The sequence below is a fragment of the Urocampus carinirostris genome, chromosome 19 (assembly GCF_059441175.1).
Source record: "Urocampus carinirostris isolate Australia breed hairy pipefish chromosome 19, RoL_Ucar_1.0, whole genome shotgun sequence".
In the NCBI taxonomy this organism is placed as follows: domain Eukaryota; kingdom Metazoa; phylum Chordata; class Actinopteri; order Syngnathiformes; family Syngnathidae; genus Urocampus; species Urocampus carinirostris.
This window is the reverse complement of record NC_142367.1, coordinates 10,005,712-10,024,651: the sequence shown is the minus strand read 5'-3', so window position 1 is coordinate 10,024,651 and position 18,940 is coordinate 10,005,712. Positions and strand designations below refer to the sequence as shown.

At 37.1% G+C, this 18,940-nt stretch overlaps 2 protein-coding genes across 2 annotated transcripts in view; both read left to right on the top strand.

The window, feature by feature from the left end:
* The first annotated feature begins 35 nt into the window (after window positions 1–35).
* ccz1 (CCZ1 vacuolar protein trafficking and biogenesis associated) lies at window positions 36–7,351 on the top strand. The gene is made up of 16 exons (XM_088323125.1): window positions 36–191; window positions 558–633; window positions 712–808; window positions 874–971; window positions 1,048–1,141; window positions 1,226–1,306; window positions 1,376–1,423; window positions 1,492–1,575; window positions 2,441–2,698; window positions 2,773–2,834; window positions 4,186–4,297; window positions 4,787–4,820; window positions 4,891–5,008; window positions 6,605–6,763; window positions 6,826–6,953; window positions 7,032–7,351. Exons 2-16 carry the CDS (start codon window positions 620–622, stop codon window positions 7,085–7,087), a joined length of 1,443 nt encoding a protein of 480 aa, XP_088179251.1. The 5' UTR covers window positions 36–191; window positions 558–619; the 3' UTR covers window positions 7,088–7,351.
* Window positions 7,352–14,155: 6,804 nt separating this feature from the next.
* The window catches only part of dlgap5 (discs, large (Drosophila) homolog-associated protein 5), an 8,733-nt gene continuing 3,948 nt past the window's right edge, over window positions 14,156–18,940 (top strand). Inside the window, exons 1-11 of the mRNA XM_088323663.1 lie at window positions 14,156–14,294; window positions 14,573–14,811; window positions 14,883–15,064; window positions 15,692–15,760; window positions 15,845–15,884; window positions 15,968–16,012; window positions 16,105–16,200; window positions 17,223–17,285; window positions 17,362–17,704; window positions 18,614–18,702; window positions 18,766–18,926. Of these exons, the coding sequence (XP_088179789.1) occupies window positions 14,586–14,811; window positions 14,883–15,064; window positions 15,692–15,760; window positions 15,845–15,884; window positions 15,968–16,012; window positions 16,105–16,200; window positions 17,223–17,285; window positions 17,362–17,704; window positions 18,614–18,702; window positions 18,766–18,926 (1,314 nt within the window). The 5' untranslated portion in view covers window positions 14,156–14,294; window positions 14,573–14,585. The remainder of the gene's footprint in view (window positions 14,295–14,572; window positions 14,812–14,882; window positions 15,065–15,691; window positions 15,761–15,844; window positions 15,885–15,967; window positions 16,013–16,104; window positions 16,201–17,222; window positions 17,286–17,361; window positions 17,705–18,613; window positions 18,703–18,765; window positions 18,927–18,940) is intronic.

The following is an 18,940-nucleotide window of genomic DNA, read 5'->3' as shown; positions in this document are numbered from 1 at the left end:
AGGATAAGCAGTGCAGTTAATGGAATGGAATGGAATTGAGTTTCCATCCGGTCTTTTTTAGACGTAACACTCAGCTGTCAAAAGCAGGAAGTGGACGATGTGGAAATTTTCTGCTCTTATTTAATTGCATTTTTTTGTAGTTTATAGTCGCAAAACATCGTTGATACGAAAGCCGATTCATGTCATCTAAGGTAAAATAGTTTATCTCATTTTAAAATTCTTTTGTGTGTGTTTTTTCCGTGTAGAGTGTTATAACACCGGAAACTCTTGCTAGCTAAACTAAGCTAATTTGCATCCCGGTTCTGCAGGATTTATAGATGTCTAATGTCATTATAAAAGCTACAGATTGAAATCTGTTAAACTGTTTAAAATATAGTTGCAAATTGTAGTATTCTTTTTCATTTTAGTTGTCTTTTAAATAAAATTGTGTGTCAAGTGATGCTTTTGCAGGCATGCATGTGATCATGTCATTACCGCTACAGTCTTTACTAAATATACCGGTACGTTTTTATTTTTCTTAACAAATTAATTGTTTTGTTCTTGCAAACCTTTCACAGATAAACGGCATGCTTGCAACACTTTTAATAACCCAAAGGAAATCCAGAGAAACGTGACACTGATGCAGATTATTAGGTAAAGTTATTCAAAGCAAAAACGGAGTCTAATAAGCAAAACAAATAATACAAACTTATGTTTACTCTTGTATTGTAGCCCCAGAATGGCCTCAGGAATGCAAGAGAAACAGTTCACAGCATCTCTCCTCAGTTTCTTTGTTTATAATCCCACATTTGGACCGCGGGAAGGAGAGGTAACCTCCACCTAACAGACGTGTTTTTTTTTTCTTTTAACTGACTGATTGTGTTTAATCACCAGGAGGAGAAAAAGATCCTCTTTTATCACCCTAGCGAAGTGGAGAAGAATGAAAAGATTCGGAACGTGGGGCTTTGTGAAGCTATTGTCCAATTCACCAGGTAGTCTAAAGTCAACTCCAGTATGACGATATTTCACAAGTGTCGATCTAATGTTTGTCTTTCTTCTCTTATCTAGAACTTTCTGTCCAACAAAACCAGCAAAATCCCTGCACACACAAAAGAACCGGCAGTTTTTCTTTGAGCCTGAAGAAAACTTCTGGATGGTCATGGTACTAATAAAATGTTTTTTTTAGAATATTTATTCATATTGATCCATTTTATTTTATTTTTAACCCTATTTTCCTTGTGCTCAGGTGGTTCGAAATCCAATGATTGAGAAACCAAACAAAGATGGAAAACCTCCCACGATAGAGTATCAGGAAGAAGAAATACTTGTGAGTGTCTTCTTTTTTTTATATGATCTTGAAATGGGTTAATTGTGCTTCCTGTCCTTTCTCCATAAGGACACAGTCTACAGTGCAGTAGTAAAGCAGTGCTACAGTATGTATAAGGTAAAAGTGTGGGCGTGGTCGTCTCGACTTATTTTATTTTTATGCTGGTTATCTTTCTCCTGCTGCAGCTTTTCAACGGTACCTTTAATAGAGCCATGGATGCTGGCGGAGTGGAGCTGCTCACTCAGAAGCTTGAAAAGTTTTTTTACAGGGTAAAACCAAATCCTCCATGTTTTTTGTCTGCCATATGGTATAGGTCATATACTCACCCAAATTGCCTTATAGCCGGAATATAAACCTGTTCTAATCATCAAATGCCTTCTGAACCCTGGATACCCAGGATAACTATATTCATATAACAAAATAGTATACGGTAAGTAATACTTAGCTGTAATATGTGTGTATCTGATTGAATAACATTATAGATAAATACATGTAAGGGAAAAATGATATTTTATTGACTGTTGGTGCGACGTTACTTAAGCTGGTACTGTGAAGTAATGGGTGGATGGCAGTTTAAATCAGATTTTTTAAATTCCACTTGTAGGGTTGTGAAGCCCTTAGAAGATTTCCTTGCTTTAATAGCCTCCTCATTTTAATAATCACTCCTCTCGTCGTTCGTTACTTCCATGCAACTTAGCAAAGTTAGACATTCTTGTGCCTTCGTTGTGGTTTTTGATCATCGCAAGCTTTGTTTCTATGGTTATTATGTTTTTGCTTCTCCCTTTAGCTTCACTGCAGGCCTTGGGTCCCTAAACCAATACAGTACCAAAATTGAGGATTGTATCGCACAATGTCTTTAGAAAGCACATGATATTTTGAGAGAGGGAAAAGCATTGTGAGAGGTTGTTTATCCAATAGTATATAGCCACAGACCAATAGCATTTTTATGACGTTGGCTAATAGCAGCAGGTATCTTAGAGACGCAACTAAGTTTTTTGCTACGCAAAATGATTTGTACTTTGTGACATATAGTGGGAATAAATGCCGTAAAATATTTAATTCCTCCGTGAAAACGTCCTAAAACGGTGTCTCCGTAGCCTTGGGACTGTACATGACTTTGGACGTGTCCTCCAGTATTTGCAGACCCTCCACCTGCAGTCCTGCGACCTGCTGGATGTATTCGGAGGCATCAGCTTCTTCCCCCTGGACAAGATGACGTACCTGAAGATCCAATCCTTTGTCAACCGCGTGGAGGAGAGTCTGAATCTGGTCAAATACACGGCCTTCCTATATAATGACCAGCTCATCTGGAGCGGCCTGGAACAAGATGACATGAGGATTCTCTACAAGTACTTGACCACCTCGCTCTTCCCCAGGCACTCCGAACCAGAAGTAAGGGAGGTTTTGAAATGACATGGTGATTTTTTTTTTTTTGTTCTCGTTTGATTCCTTCTGCTTTTGTACAGTTGGCTGGTAGGGACTCTCCTCTCAGGCCGGAAATTTTAGGCAACCTGTTGCATTATGGGAGGTGAGTCACCCCTATGAAATATTTTGAGTTGAGATTGAATAATAAATGCATTTCTTTAAAAAAACATCATACGCATGTACTATCATATTAAAACATCTAATTTTAGTGCAAAAAAAAACTATAAAAAACTATAAATTCCTATAAGATTTAGATTATAAGAAATGACCATTGTATTTGATAATATAAAATATGGCACAGTAATCAAGAAGAGATTAATTGTAATAATGTACTGTATATGGCTATGATATTTGTAATTTGTGATCATTTGTTTTACAATAGCTTGTAATTTAATTGGAATAAATGAGCAGCATTGAAGTTAATGATTTTGTTTATTTTTAATAATTACTAATGCATTATTACACTAGATTTGACATTTACAAATAGAGTGACATTGCGGGTATTCACATCAAATTTGCATTTGTGGTGTGTAAGGTAAGTGATTACATATATGTTTATTGTAGCAATAAATTAAGATGTGTTGAAACGCTGATATGTTTTTTGTTTTTAATGAATCAACTCATTTAAATATACTCATTTTAAATAAATTTAATGTGTTGTTGATTTCATTTTCTATTTAAAATAAATAAATTACATTTGTTAAAGCTATATACGTTCCTTTTTATTAAATGTATTAACTGTTGACTTTTTCGCTATTTCTTTTTTTAAACAAATATAAATTTTGCTTTTTTTAAATGTATTGAATGCAGACCATTTACCATTTGATTTTTCATTATTTCTTTTTAAAATAAATATATATTGTTAGAACTTAGAAAATGTGTACATATTTTGCTTAAATCTATTGAAATATTGACATAATTATATTTTGGTATTCTTTTTTTAAGAATTAAATTAAAACTTTAAAATATATTTAGCTTTTTTAATGTACTAAAATGTTTTTTTTTTTTATTTTATTTTGCTATTTACCTTTGAGATAATTTAATTAAAATGTTCAGAACTTAAAACAAAAAAGGCTATTTAAAAACATATCGAACTGTTGATTTAGTTGTATTTGTTTTATTTTGCTATTTTTTGGGGGGGGGGGAATAAACAAACTCAATTTGTTATAACTTTTTAAAAGATATAAGTATTTTGCCTTTTTAATAAATATATTGAATTTATTTTACTATTTATTTTCAAATGAATGAACTTAGATTTTATTTTTATTTTTAAAATGACTTGATTTAGCTCCAGCTTATCACTGATCCAACAATAAAATAAATCAAATTGTAAAAGTTTTTATTGTAATTTTACAATGAAGAATAAGTTATTGAAATAATTACATAAATAAAGATCAGAGTGTTAATTAGAGAGGAATACATGTGTTTTAATTCATGATATTTGATCTGTTCAGGTTTTTAACAGGACCGCCCAATCTCAAAGACCCTGAGGCCAAATTCCGTTTCCCCAAAATCTTTGTCAGCGCAGAGGATGGCCATGAAGAATTGCATCTCATTGTCTATAAGGTAACACTTTTTAAAGGGACAGTGTACAATATTTAGTGCCTCTTTGTGAGACAAAATTACTTTCATTCAGTTAAAAAAAATAATCGATTTGAATATTAGGCAAAATACATGAACTGTCATAGATCCAGAAATTTGTATTTCTCGTTGTCTGTTTTTTGCTGGTACGCTGTGCTCTATGGCACTGGTTTTCACTCGCATCGGACAATACAGTTCCATCTAATGGTAAGATATTACACACTGGGACTTTAAGTAAATAAAATATGCAAAGTTAACATTTGCTCCGTTCGTGTATAAAGAATGATGCTTTCTCTCTGCAAGATGCTACTAACATGACTTTAATCATGTGAGTGGATAAATATGCCGCCGCCTTAACCGAGTATATGGATTTTTCCGGATTAGACGCGCATTTTAAAATAATAAGCGCGTGCCGTGAGTCTGGGTACGTTATTGTGAACCTGCGTGACCTTTCTTTTCCTTGCTCCCTTGCAGGCAATGAGCGCCGCCGCCTGTTTTATGGTCAGCGGTAAGCATTTTTCAACTTATTTTTATATTTTTATAATCCGCAGCAGAGCTTAAATCGTATTTCTGGGCAGCATCGGTGGAGATGACGAGAGAGTTCTGCGAGGAGTTGGATGCTTTGGTGGGGCCGCAGCTCACGTTGCTTGCTTCGGACATATGTGAACAGTTCACCATCAACCGCAGGATATCGGGGTTGGTCCTGCAAATAATCGGGCAGGGGGCATACTAATATATATCTTAAAACGTTGCATCTATGTTAAATCACAGCACATGCTTTGCCTGTGCATGGCAAAAAAGCCGCATTTACTGTTAATATTGCTCTATTTATTTATTTTATTTTACCACATCATGTTTTATGTAGTACATTTAAGATTGGCAAAATGAGTAATTACCAATTTTCACAATATATATATATATATATATATATATATATATATATATATATAATCATCCACTCTACCTAACTTCAGTCCACACCATCTGTACCAGTATATTGTAAATGGAGTATCCCCATACACCAGTGCTGATATAATAATGTATTTATATAATAATATATGTATATATAATATATATATATATATATATATATATATATAGCACACACGTGACCTAACTACGTTATGACACCATGACGGACAGTAGTAGCCCCTTGTAAACAGGATGAGGGCAGTAAACCGTAGACAACAACAAATAAAGCTATACTATTCAATACCATCGGCAATGACTAGTCAAACGAATATTGTCCAATTGTCTGATGAGGTGGCTCATCTTGTCGGAAAGCACAAAGGGTGATATTTAGAGAAACTGAGGATAACATTGGCAGTGCTAGCTGGCGAGCCATACAGTCTTCCTCCTGGCATATTCACACATCTAAACAAATCATCCACTCTACCTAACTTCAGTCCACACCATTTGTACCACTATATTGTAAATGGAGTATCCCCATACACCAGTGCTGATATAAAAGCGTGTACAAGTCTGGATGCTCACCAGTTCTTCGTAGCTGGTACACATTACTGTGTTTCATTTTGCCGACAAATGCATCCCCGGCATGAAATTTCCCTTTAGCGCCAACGTTATTAAAACAACTGCGTATCTACATTTTGGTAAATGTGATAGAACAGTAAAGCTAGAAGATTTTTTCTCATTATTATTTAAAAATATACATTAAAAATATACTAAAATAAAAAAGGAGAAAAAAATGATTAATTTAAAGCCGTTTTCATGCATCAAAATGATTAGCCCTGGTCTGAAAAAAGCGAAAATAAAAACCACCTATGTTAAAACGTGTGAAAATGTTCATAGATTTATTTTTTGAGTTCATTTAACAAAGGTTTGTATCGATAGATATGTCAGAGAATACAGGAAAATTGTAACGAACTGAAGACAAATAAGAAATAAGTATTACATGGCACCAAAATAAAACCATAGTTCATTTCATTTGAGCGCAAAATCAAATAAATATGCAAAATCAAATGCTGAAAACACTGACATGGATAAGCTTTATTTCTGAAGTGTTTATTTAATCACCCAAGAGAATGCTAATTCCTTAGTATCAAATCATGTGCTTGAGAAAAATAAATGGAGCTAAGCATCATCCCAGTTGACAGCCATGACTGTAATCCAAGCGTCCGGGCATCAAATTTAGCAAAGGAGCCACTGAATTAATAATGACGTTGTCCTCAACTTGATTTATTTTACCACAGTTTTCCTCCCCTCATATCTTGCTCTACAAAAATGACTTACTTAAGCAATAAAGGACATTTTTAACCGATACTGTCTATTCAGGCCAGATAAAGAGCCCCATTTCAAGTTCATCTACTTCAACCACATGAACCTGGCGGAAAAAAGTACCATTCACATGAGGAAAACAGCCAGCGTCTGTCTTACGTCTGTCAATCCCGATCTCATGAAGATCCTGGGCGACATCAACTGTGATTTTGCCAGGTAAGGCTAAAAAATGGGTTTTCTCCAAACAAAATTGACAAAATGAGGATTGTCTTTCTCAGAGTGGATGAAGATGAAGAAATCATTGTGAAAGCCATGACCGACTACTGGGTGGTGGGCAAAAAATCCGACCAGAGGGAACTGTACGTCATTTTGAATCAGAAGAACGCCAACTTGATCGAGGTCAACGGTACGGAAGTCGTGGCACACCGACCTCCACTCCGCGGAGCAAAAAATAACCTTCCTTGTTTTCTTTTTTATCCTACAGAAGAAGTAAAGAGGCTTTGCGCCACACAATTCAACAACATCTTCTTCCTGGATTGAAGGACAGAGAAAAGAGCCCAGTACAAAGCTGTCAGTGTTGCCGGAGTTTCACGGCAGCATCAGTGTAATGCAATAGTTGCATTGTAAAAAAAAAAAGCAAGATTTTCATCATTAGTTTTAAATTAAAATGTCATTTCTGTTTTGTAATTAAGTGTACAAATGTCATACATGTCGTTTCATTTCGTTTGTCTCTAACTGCTATTTTTTCAGGTGTCAAAACTTCTAGTTTCTACTAATTTTAATAAATGTAATCATTTGCATTGAGATTTGGAAGCCTCTGTTTTCTATCTCGAACTACAAAAAGGGGAAAACATATCAGCGCTTCCATAGAGAGAACTTCAAAATGTGACATTTCGTTACTTTTTCAATTATTATACATCATATGTTATGCAACAAATAGTCCAAACGAATTCGCAAAAAGCGTTCCATTGTATTCGTGTGCAGATTACCGGTAACTAATTTTTTTTTACCTGCCAGTAGGGAGCAGTAGATCTCCATTGTTTTGTTCTTGGGAGTGTCGTATGGAAGAGGAAAGATTTATATTTTTAACTCAAACTTAGACCAATAAGTAGTTATAGTTTTTTGTTGTTAATATTTAGCTTCCTAATATCCATCCATCATCTGCATCGGTTATCCTCCAGTAGTGTCGCGGGGGTGCCGGAGCCCATCCTAGCTATATTCGGGCAGTGGACAGGGGACACCCTGAGCTGGTTTCCTGCCAGTCACACAGAGACAGACAACTCACTCGCTCATTCACACAGACACAATCTTGGACCAGCCAATTAAGCTGACATGCATGTTTTTCGAATGTGGGAGGAAACCCACGTGAGCACGGGGAGAACATACAAACTTCACACAGGAAGGTTCGATCTTATAATCTCAAAACTGTGCCGCACGCGCTAACCACTGCGTCGCCGTGCTGCCCGTTTACTTATATTTGATTGTTTATTTTTTTCATAATCCTTTTTTTTTTTAATTAAACATTAACAAATATAAGGTAACAACCAAAAAGAAATTCAACTCAAACTAAATCAGCCATTAACAGCCAACAATACTACAATACAATACAAAGTCAACAAGTCCCAAGGAAATAGAAAGTTGTAGAAATACAGAGAAGAAAAACAATCCCATCCATCCATTATCTGCACTGCTTATCCTCAGTAGGGTTGCGGGGGTGCTGGAGCCCATAGCAGCTGTCATTGGGCAGTGGGCATGAGACACCCTAAACTGGTTGCCAGCCAGTTGCAGGGTACACAGGGACAGACAATTCGCTAGCTCATTCACACCTAGGGACAATTTGGACCAGCCAATTTACCTAACATGTATGTTCTTGGAATGTGGGAGGAAACCCACGCAAGCACAAGGAGAACATGCAAACTCTGCACAGGAAGGCTGGTAGCTGGATTTGATCCCATGACCTCAAAACTGCGCTGCGGATCTGCTATCTGCACTGCGGCCAGGAATTCCTTTTCATTCTGAAAAAAAAATCCTAGTAAATGTAATATAACCACACAAGATGTTTTACCACATTAGCTAGCTTAATACCAACACATAGTAGGAAATATAAAACGGGCTAATAAAGTTAGCATTGGAATTTCATTACGGTAGTTGTAAACTTAATTTATTTATTTTTTTGAGCAGCAAAGTAAAGAGACAAAATAAAACATGTCACATTTCTTCTTTTTATTTTATCTAATACAGGGGAATATTAAGTATATTTTATACCATTTGGACATAGGGAATGTTTATCATACTTAAATATTCAATCCAAAAACAAATTAACTGACACAATTCCCGAAAAACGGGTTTACATTTTTGATATTTTTTCTAATGGATAAAAATTGTTGCTGTACGTAGCATACCATTTATTGCATTGTAGTTCTTCTTGTTCCGTATAACAAGTCCAAATATGATATGATCTCTAGATAAGATGCTAGGAAAAGTGGAGATGACGGGAATGAGCCAGAGCTAAACATCCTGCCAGAACTTTTGGACAATTGGACATGAGAAGAACAAGTGGTCAGTGGTTTCAATATCAATGTTGCAAAATGAGCAGACCTTATCTTCAATTTTAAAATGTGATTTTAATCATTCTTTTGATGGATGAATATTGTTCCAAATTTTAAAGTTTGTTATTTTTATTTTGGGGCCTATAGGTAATTTTAAATACTATACATCGTTCTAAATCGATCACAGTGTAATCAAATTCATAATCAATTCCGTTTTTAGTTTCATTTTCCAGGAAATTTTATTTTTGTTAAGTATTGTCTTGTGAAGTTATTGTTACATTATAAGATGTGGCGTTATGTGGGGGGTTATTTTTTGATATTTCAGAATTTCAGCTGTTATAGAAACAAATTGCTTTTGAATAGCATTCACCAATTTCTTAAATTCAGATTTAGATGGATTGAATTCCAATTGTCTTTTCAAATTTCCATAACTTGATATTTCACCGTTATCGTCCATCAAGTGTGTTAGCATACCTGTCAACCTCCAGGGCTCCATGCCCTTACAAACTGTCGTATTTTCCCTTACAAAATACAAAAAAATCTTACACCATATTTTTTTTCCAAACGTGTTTATTTATGTAGTTTAACATGTTATATTGTACATGTGTTTCGTTATATCATTCTGTACTTAATAATAATAAAAAAATCAAGAACAATTGTAATCAGCGATACCAAAATATCCATTAATAACACTTTAAATTTAAATTTGTAAATAAAGATATTTTTGGAGGAAAAAATTAGTTGGCATTTCTATTTTGTAAACCAAACTACAATATCAACCATTGATGTGGAGTGCCTAATTTCGACTCCCCTGCAAAATCCTCCCCCCTCGTGTGAATGCGCATTCTGCTGCGCTTCCGACAATAGCAATCATATTATATATAATAAGGAAGCGCAGCAGAATGCGCGTTCATGCGAGGGGGGGAGGATTTTGCAGGGGAGTCGAAATTAGGCACTACAGCGGCAGACGCATGCGTACAGTAGCATCCAAACGCTTGCTTCGTTTGTAACGAAAATAACGATACCGCGGCGAACTTGTTTGACTTGATTGATTTGCCGATTCGTGATAGTCGGTGTAGCCCGGATGGTACCCATAATTGACAAATTTGCGTTTTTCCGTACAGATTTTCTTGTACGTCGTACACGTCTCAAAATGCATAATAAACGTACTTTGTATGGCAAAAACATACAGGTTGACAGGTATGTGTTAGTGACCATATGTTCCTCTCAAACCAATTCTCAAAAAACTGACTTGTAAGTGTGTAATACATATGCACCTCCGTCCACCAGAGGGCACATAATCCGTTTGTAATTGGGACAGGTGTGTCCAATCACCCAACACCTGTCCTTGATCAGCCTCATCCTTCATAAGGACATGTTGGACTGCACTTAGGGTTGGATGATTATGATGTGATTTGCCGTGGACCCAAACACAGGAAAAGACGAGGTGCTTAATAACAGATGGCATTCAATAACCAAATCATCAACAAAATGACAAACAAACTGTCAAAACCAGACACAAAAAAACAAACCTCACAAATCAAGATGACACTGGTAAAAGGGGATAGTGATCTTGACGTTGGAAAATGAAAAAAAAAACATGAATGGTCAATAGGAAGTAAGTTTGTGGTGATTGAACACACTTGTTCCAATTACAAACCGATTGGGCGCCTTCTGGTGGACGGAGGTCTGTCAGATCCTAACAACTTAGCCATCATTCTAGGGCGCAATTGAGTGTGGTGAATAGTGTGCAAATGAAGCAATTTCCAGTACAGCAGAATTTTTTGGGTGAAAATCAGACAATTGAATTTGTAGTTTTGCAGTATTGAAATCACAGATAGGAAACTTCAGCTTTGGCTCTAGCTTTGCTGCCAGAGTACACGTTTCGCACATGTCGAGGATATTGGAAGTAACCGGCGCTTGCATGAGTCTGATCTTTAATATCACTCTTATGTTGTTGTGCCTCCAGCTGGGTTTAGTAACTACAAGTTTCAGATATTTTTGAAGAGACCAAGTGCAATAAGTATTTCTTGTGTTAGGAAATAAATATTAAAATGTACCGTTTACCAAATTTTTCGAATTAGTTATCTGACTCCATTAACCAAACACAACCTTCATTCTCCTAACAATGCTGCTCGTTTCCTGATGTGAAAAGATGGACAAGAGACCGATTTCCACATGGCAGATTTAATTTCTTAAACTGTTTAACTAAGTGAACTCCATCGAATTAGCCGAATTAGTGTCGCTTGAGTCTCCGTCAAGCCTTCTCTCTCGATCTTCCCCGATCTTCTTCCTTTTTTTCCTCGACCCCCGTCTCCTTCCGCAAGCTGGCGCGCCGGCTCCTCCCATGGGCGGTCCAGAGAATCCCCACGTGGGCTCCACCTCCTCGCCTCGATGTCTGGACCCCGAGCGTTCCTGCGTCACCAAGGCCCCTCTTGCGTCGGGAAGCGCTGATTATCATAGCAGCCCTTCGTCCCAGTTCCTGCTGTTTTCTGTAAACATCCTCCTCCACTAGGTTGCAATGACCTGCGCCAAAGCCCAGAAAAACCCTTGTAGTCAAATGTATAAAATCCTTCACCTGCCAGAAATGTTTATGAAATGCTCCTGTGATCCCATCAGCCTCAGAACCAGGCACTCTATTGCTTGGCAAGTGGCTAAGTGCTTTATCTTATTGTAATTTGGTCATCACACGCTTTTTCTTTAAATTATAATAATAATAATAATAATTTCCTTGTATTGTCATTCTGTGTAACAATGTACACAGAACGAAATGTCGATTGCACCTGACCCGTTGTAGCGAGCCGATGCAGCCGCAGCCAACAGAGGGCGCCATTGATAATAGGGAAATGCATCGCTGTATCTCTGAGAAACCAATCTTTGCGCTTCTAAGAGAATTTTGACTTCCAATAAGCTGCTATAAAAATTTAAAAACCTAGATTTTCATTTAATCTTGGACCTCAAAATTATCAATAATAGATTTTACACAACTTCTTCCTTGTCTTTTCCCTTCAAGACCAAAACAATTTGCACCCCACCCCCCCTTATCAATTTGGCTCTCGATTTATGCTCCCTACGTTATTAGATAGTACAGTATCTCTCTTTTTTAATACTTTATTGAATAAAACGCATAAACATTTCCATACAAAAAAAATGCATTACAATGTTGCGTAACATTATAAGCATTTGCACAACAAAACAAATACAGAGAAAAATAATAAACATCCCAAAATGTTGACAAATATCATTAGGTTCTAGTGGTCTTTTCTTTGGGGTAAAGCTTGATGGACAAAAATTACATTTTATTTCACATTTAATAGTAATGAAAGAACTGTGAATTTGCACTCATTAATGTAAAATTCAGCTAAACTGATTATATAATTGACAACAAAGGTTTTTTTGTCTTTGATTTAAATTTATCAGGGTCATATATTCCAAACACAATATATTTCCAAAATAATTCCAACCCTTTGTCAACCTTATCAGCAATAACATTACATATTTCAGAACAGATGTTTTTCACAAAGGAGCCATTTCAGGGTCAGCAAAACAAAAAGTGCATGTGACATCAAGATCTTTATAAAATCTCTTTGCAATATGCCCTCGGAGGGGGGTGGGGGTTGGGGGGATCCTGTGACTTATTTTAAAATAAATTTTTCGCACTTTGTTAATGTTAATGAAGAGCAGTTGGGTAACGATCAGACTCTTTTCCTGACAATGATATGAACACATTTTTCCCTAAAGTACATCACTTATGAAACAGTCACTTTTACCCTTTTAATCAGTGATCTGATGAGACCTTTGATTAAATAAACATTGGCGTACTACAAAATTGTTGGGAACCCTCGTCAACGTGATATTTGAACAGCGTGCAAATACAAGGCGAGATAGCTCCAAAGATATTGGAATATAATATTGTGAATGTGCTTAATTGCTGTTGAGATTGTCATGATTGTTTTCTGTTTTTAGTGTCAATAAATTTGTTCAAGCCAAAAAAAAAAAAAAAGCTCCAAAGATATTTGCAAAGTCATCAGGTGACACAGGAACATTGTATTTTGCAATGAACGCTTTGCAGCAATGTTTTTCAACCAGTGTGCTAGGGCACACTTGTGTGCCGTGAGACCTTTTCTAGTGTGCCGCTGGAATTTGTCCAATTTTATCTTTCAAAAAAATCAGGCCATTATTCAGTATTTTTGCTATTTTTCGACGAGGAACTGTAATAGTCATCCCTCTCAGTAGGTGGCAGTAGATTTTTATATACTTTATATATACTAATTATCTGCTCATGAAGTACATTTAATAACTTAATTTGTTTAACAAAGCGGTTTAAGATTGCACCGTAAAAAATAAAAACATAAATAAAGCACATCATTCTTTTTCATTTTAAGTATCATTTTCTTCTTTTCATATGCTAATTACCTGCTTATGAGGTAGTACAGTGAAGTCAAGTCAAGTCAAGTCATTTTTATTTGTATAGCCCTTAATCACAAATAGTCTCAAAGGGCTTCACAAGTTATTACATATAAGAAGTTTAGGTTATGGAGTAGAAGTGAGTTTTAAGCTTAGATTTAAACATTTCCACTGAGGTTGCAGATCGGATCTCAGGGGGAAGAGCATTCCAAGACACCGGTGCCCGGATGGAGAACGCTCTCGAACCAGCGGAACACTTCTTGGCTATATTTGACAAAACATCATTTTCAAACAATTTCGACGGACGGTGTGCCTCTGAACTTTTTTATAAATAAAAGTGTACCTTGGTTCAAAAAGGATTGAAAAACATTGCTTTACTGGAGTAAAGGTGACAGTTAAATTGGACCGTCTAAGTTTATGGAAGTTTCCTATCTGTGACGTCATAACCCCGCGCCTGGCAACGTCATCATAATTCACGACAGCCTGTCCTTGGTTTAAATACTATTTTTTTGTTTTTAATACTGGAGAATTTTCCTCCCACTTACATATTTTTGTTCTCCCATTTGTTTATTAAATAATTATCTGGGAGGAAAATTAAAATTTATGACAAAAAAAAGGACCTTACCCGGAAACCGAATATCCAATCAAAAATCATCACTTTGAAGACGTCAAACCAATCAGATGGTCTCAAACAAATTCAAATGACTACTGTCTAGTTGAAGTCAGTTTAGTCCCAAATCGTCGCTGGTCTAGTGTTTGAGCAATCGTCTAATAGTTTTATTAACTTCAAGGTAAGATTTATATATATGGTTACATTATTATAACACCATTGGCAAATGTTTTCAAAGTCCCATTAGGTTTTTGGAAGCTAACTGCTATCGCTTATCATTTTGTTATTCTTGGCTTGCTAGCTAACGATAAGTGCATTTGAAAGTACATTAGTGCAATAGAATTGGCAGCGCAATTCGTGCCAATATAAGCATAGAGAAGTAAAACATGAATATATTGTGTTAAGTATAGTCGATATATATCCTTAACAGTCGTGTGTGTTTATTTACAATTACCACAGTCCCTGCATCGCGATGGAATCCAAGTTTTCTCACTTGCGCCGCCACGACAGTAGCGTGGGTATGATGAGGCTCCGGATGTCCCGCAGACTGAGCCAAAATCAGAAAGAAAACCGAGAGCGCTTAATGGACGCTCGAAGACAACTGGACAACCTCCAGGAGGATGAAGTGACGCTTCTCGATGACTCGGACAAATCAACGTTAAAAGACAGTACTAACGTCCAACAAAAATCAGCAAAAAGTACTTATTTTTTACACTTGCATGCATGAACGTGTACACGAACATTCATTACGACTGTTGTTTATCCACAGCCAATGTGACAGAAGAAAGATTAAAACAGCTGGAACGGTGGAAGGAGCGAAAGGCATTTGAGAAGGAAAAGAAAAAGCAGGAAAGGGAACGCAAAGGAGTGTTCAAGACTGGCCTGTATCGCCCTAAAGATGACATTTTCTCCAGACCTGTGGTACCGGTTGCATCAAAAAAAGCCAAAGAGGTATGAAGGCTGCTTGTCATCCACCAGACCTAACTTGGGCGCTCCTGTCCTCAAGGGCCGCATGTTCTTCATGTTTTTGGACGGTTTCTCTTCAACTCGGGTGATAAGATTTATCATCTTGTTAGAAAGTTAGCGAGAGCTTGAGTGGAATCACCTGAGTTATGAAGAGAAACCCCCAAATACATGAGAAACATGCGGCTCTCGATAGTGGAGAATCCTAAGCTTCCTGCATCTGTGAAACAATATAAAGCAGTGTGTCTAGACCGTTCAGTGTTACAAGGCATTTGTATCGAATCCGCAGAGTTGAGTTACAACACTGCTTCCTCAATGCTTACTGTACCATTAAAGCAAGAGATGGTTCAGTGCTTTGAGACACAAAGTGCCATCCAAAATGTCAAACCTGTTTGTGTTAGAGTGGTTACCTTCCTTGCTCAAGATGCAGGCTGTAGCAAGTTCGACTCATGGCTTGGCATGGCTTCCCGCGCATATGCATTTAAAAGAAAAAGCTGCTACTTTTCAACGAAAAATGGAAATACTTTAGTGCAATTTGAACTCATGATAGTCTGAACTAGACTGAAGCTAATCTGCCGGGTGTTTGTTTACAGATTGTTGTTTATTTTATTTTAGACAAAAACAACTGCAGCTCCATCGCAGAGTACCAGGGTCGTCACCCGTTCAATGAGACAGCAGCAGAAGGTGCCGATTTCGGATATATTTTTTTCCATATTTGAATTTTAATCCCTTGTGTGCATGATTCCCTTTCTTTTGCTTTGTCCACAGCCTCCTACGATGTGTGATTCAAATAGAGTAGCAAAGAAAGGTAAGTTGTAGGCTATTTTCACGTTTAAACTTCTCCCCTTTCTTAAAAATAAAATATAATCCCCCCCCCCCCCCCCTTTTCAGATCAAACTTCTACACTAAGAACTACCAAGGGAATATTTTTCAAAGGTATGGCTCATCAGTACAAACAAATTAAAACGATTCATGTCGGTTACTATCATTTTTAATCACCTGCCTCTTTGTTTCCCTGGTGATTTTAGAAGAGCCAACTGTACGAGCACCGGCAGCCAAATCAGCCAACAGGCCGTTTGCAGCGGCCCCGGCCGAAAGGAAACAACACAAAGACACTGTTCCAGGTAGGAATTTTTACAAGATTAGGGTTGGGCGATACTAAAACGTCAAACCAGTTTGATTCCCGACAAGCTACTAATGCCATTTTTAACAGGGGATTTACAAAATCAAATGTATAATTCAAAGATAATTACATGAATTTAAGATGAGGGAGAGGTGGGCGGGGCGCCGATTACGCAACATTACAGAGGAATAAATTACTCAAAAAATGTAATGCGCTAATTCAAATTAAAAACATGTCTACTGTTCCCACCTGTTTTGTTTACAACGGGGCATAGTTGAGAAGAGCAGAAGTTAATTCTATTAACAACAGTGTAATATTTGACCACTAGATGTTGCTGTAATGTATAGTTCTGCCACAAAGCTCAAGAAGAAATACAAAATACGGAGACTCCGAGTGACAAAGCCACAATATTTTTCTTTTTGCCTAACCTTTTGCAAAGAAAAAAAGAGAAAATGAAAGACAAAGGAAAAGAGAAAAGACAGATTTTGGTCTTTTGGGTAGCCATAGCAAATATGTTGAATTTGTTTCCTTTTTGTGCCCATAATAACGGGCGCCAAGAAAGTTAGTGATAAGGGGAAGTGGAAAACAAGGGTCAATTGCGGAATACACAAATGGTGTACGAGTGTCTGCCATTAAAGCGCTGCTGGACGGTGCAGTGAATTGTTTAAAAATGTTATATTTGTACCAGTATGTTAATCTTTATCAATTTCATAATTAAACAGTTATGAGTATTCAGGTACACACTCTATTCATATTTTGAATTTATTTTAATATGTAGCTATTGTAAAGAAGTTTTAAGTGGCTGTGTAAATGTGATTTAGGCATATGAACGTATGTGCGGGAGTTGAAGTTGTTTTGGTTTCGCTGGGATTGTTTCTTATTCTTGTTGTCTCACAAATGCTGTAGAGACACTCATGGCTCTTTGGGTCAAAACGTTTCCCCGTCCCTGGCTTATAGCATCTTACCAAATATTGTCAATCAAATAGATTGCAAATGACAATATGATTGTTTTATTTTACTTAGAACAGAGAATCACAAGGCGACGAGCCGTCGAACCCCCCTTGCCTCTACCTTCTGCGAACACGGGTACGGAATTTGTTTCTCTGATAGCTGCTTTGCGTCTTATCAAAATTAACTTTTTCCATATATCTTATTTTTTTAGACGAGGGCGAGCAGAAGTCGAGCTCTGACAAGGAAATTGGGGAGGCGAGCAAAGCCCTTGTGGAGTCGTCCTCGTTCGCCCCCGAGGGATTCGTCTTCCAACCCCCTGTCGGCGTGGAGGCCTTCAGACTGACGCCGCTCACTCCTCGCTCGGCCGATCGCTTCCTTACCCCGACGTCTGCATGTTTGACACCCCCGCACGCCAATGCTCAAGAGACCACAGCAATTGTCCATGAACATCAGGATGAGCCGACTGGATCTGCTCCACCCAAATCTCTCAGCACCTCTCCTACTGAAATTGCAAGCGGCCCCCTTGAATTCAAGCACGATGTGGCCTACTTCCGGTAAACATTTTCTCGTCTTCTTATCCATAAAGAGATGTAAGGAATTTAGTACTTTGTTACTCTCTGCCGCCATCCACTGGTTTAGTCATGATCGCAGCCTCTGTCAGTTCATTCATGATGCATGTGCTTGAAAGTGGCCATTTCTTATTTCCACACTTTTAATGACGCAATGACAAATACATTTTTTTATTATTTTTAAACCACAGAGGCAAGTTTAGTTCTTCTTATTGGGAAGGATGTGTACAATAATCTTGATTTTATTTATTTCAATATAACAATGACGTCAGGTAATATTCTGGGAGTTGCGTATGCAAAACTAATAAGTTTGTCACAAATAATTTAAAAAAAAATGACTGATTAGCTAGTAAAGTTATTTTTTTTCTAATGATGGGTACATAAAATAAACTGATTAGTTTATTTTTCAATATATTTTTTTGTAACTTTTGTTAAATTTTGGGTATTTGCTTGTGCAAATTTAAATATTTTGGTGACAGAATATTTAATTAAAAAATGACTTGATGTTTTCTTTCATGGGGGTAGATTGCATAAAACGGCTATATTTTATTGATTTTCTATTTTATATTATTTTTTATTTTTGCATTTTTTTAAGGTTGCTTGTACAAAATCTCGATAAATTGATCACTAGTTATTTTTAAAAGTTGATATATATGTTCCCCAATGTTAGGGGTGTCTTGTGCAGAAACTAATATTTCTATTGCTCTCTTTAATTAAATAGTTAGATTGTCATTTGTAATCATACCCAATTGACTTTCAAACCAACTGTTTCTACCCCTGCTACTAGTTATCTGCTGCTGGGTGTTGAACATAAGCATTCTCCGGAAGGCCCACTGTACCTTCAACATCCACTGTTGCACTTATGTTTTATTTTTTTGTTCCCTCAATTTCCAGGTCAGAGATGGCCATTGAGACGGACAGACTAACCTCCCTCTGCGCTCATTGGGATGGCCGACTCGACGACAAATCCATCCCAGAAGAAAGTGAGCCAACAGTTTTCTCATTCACAAAAAAGTTTCTTTTGTGCTAACTTTGCTTGCGCTCAGCCATTGGCCTAATCTGCACAACGGTTGGGCAGGCCAGGCTGCTGATGAAGGAACGCTTCAAGCAATTTGCCGGATTAGTGGACGACTGCGACCTTGGGCGGGGTGAGAAGGTCACCACTTGTAGCGACCTGCAAGGTTTCTGGGACATGGTTTACTACCAGGTGAGGGTGCCTTT

Excerpts from the sequence above, each read along its gene's own strand:
- ccz1 (XM_088323125.1), top strand. Across the intron at positions 4,821-4,890 it reads CGCCTGTTTTATGGTCAGCG|CATCGGTGGAGATGACGAGA; the intron begins GTAAGCATTTTT and ends ATTTCTGGGCAG. Across the intron at positions 5,009-6,604 it reads ATCAACCGCAGGATATCGGG|GCCAGATAAAGAGCCCCATT; the intron begins GTTGGTCCTGCA and ends CTGTCTATTCAG.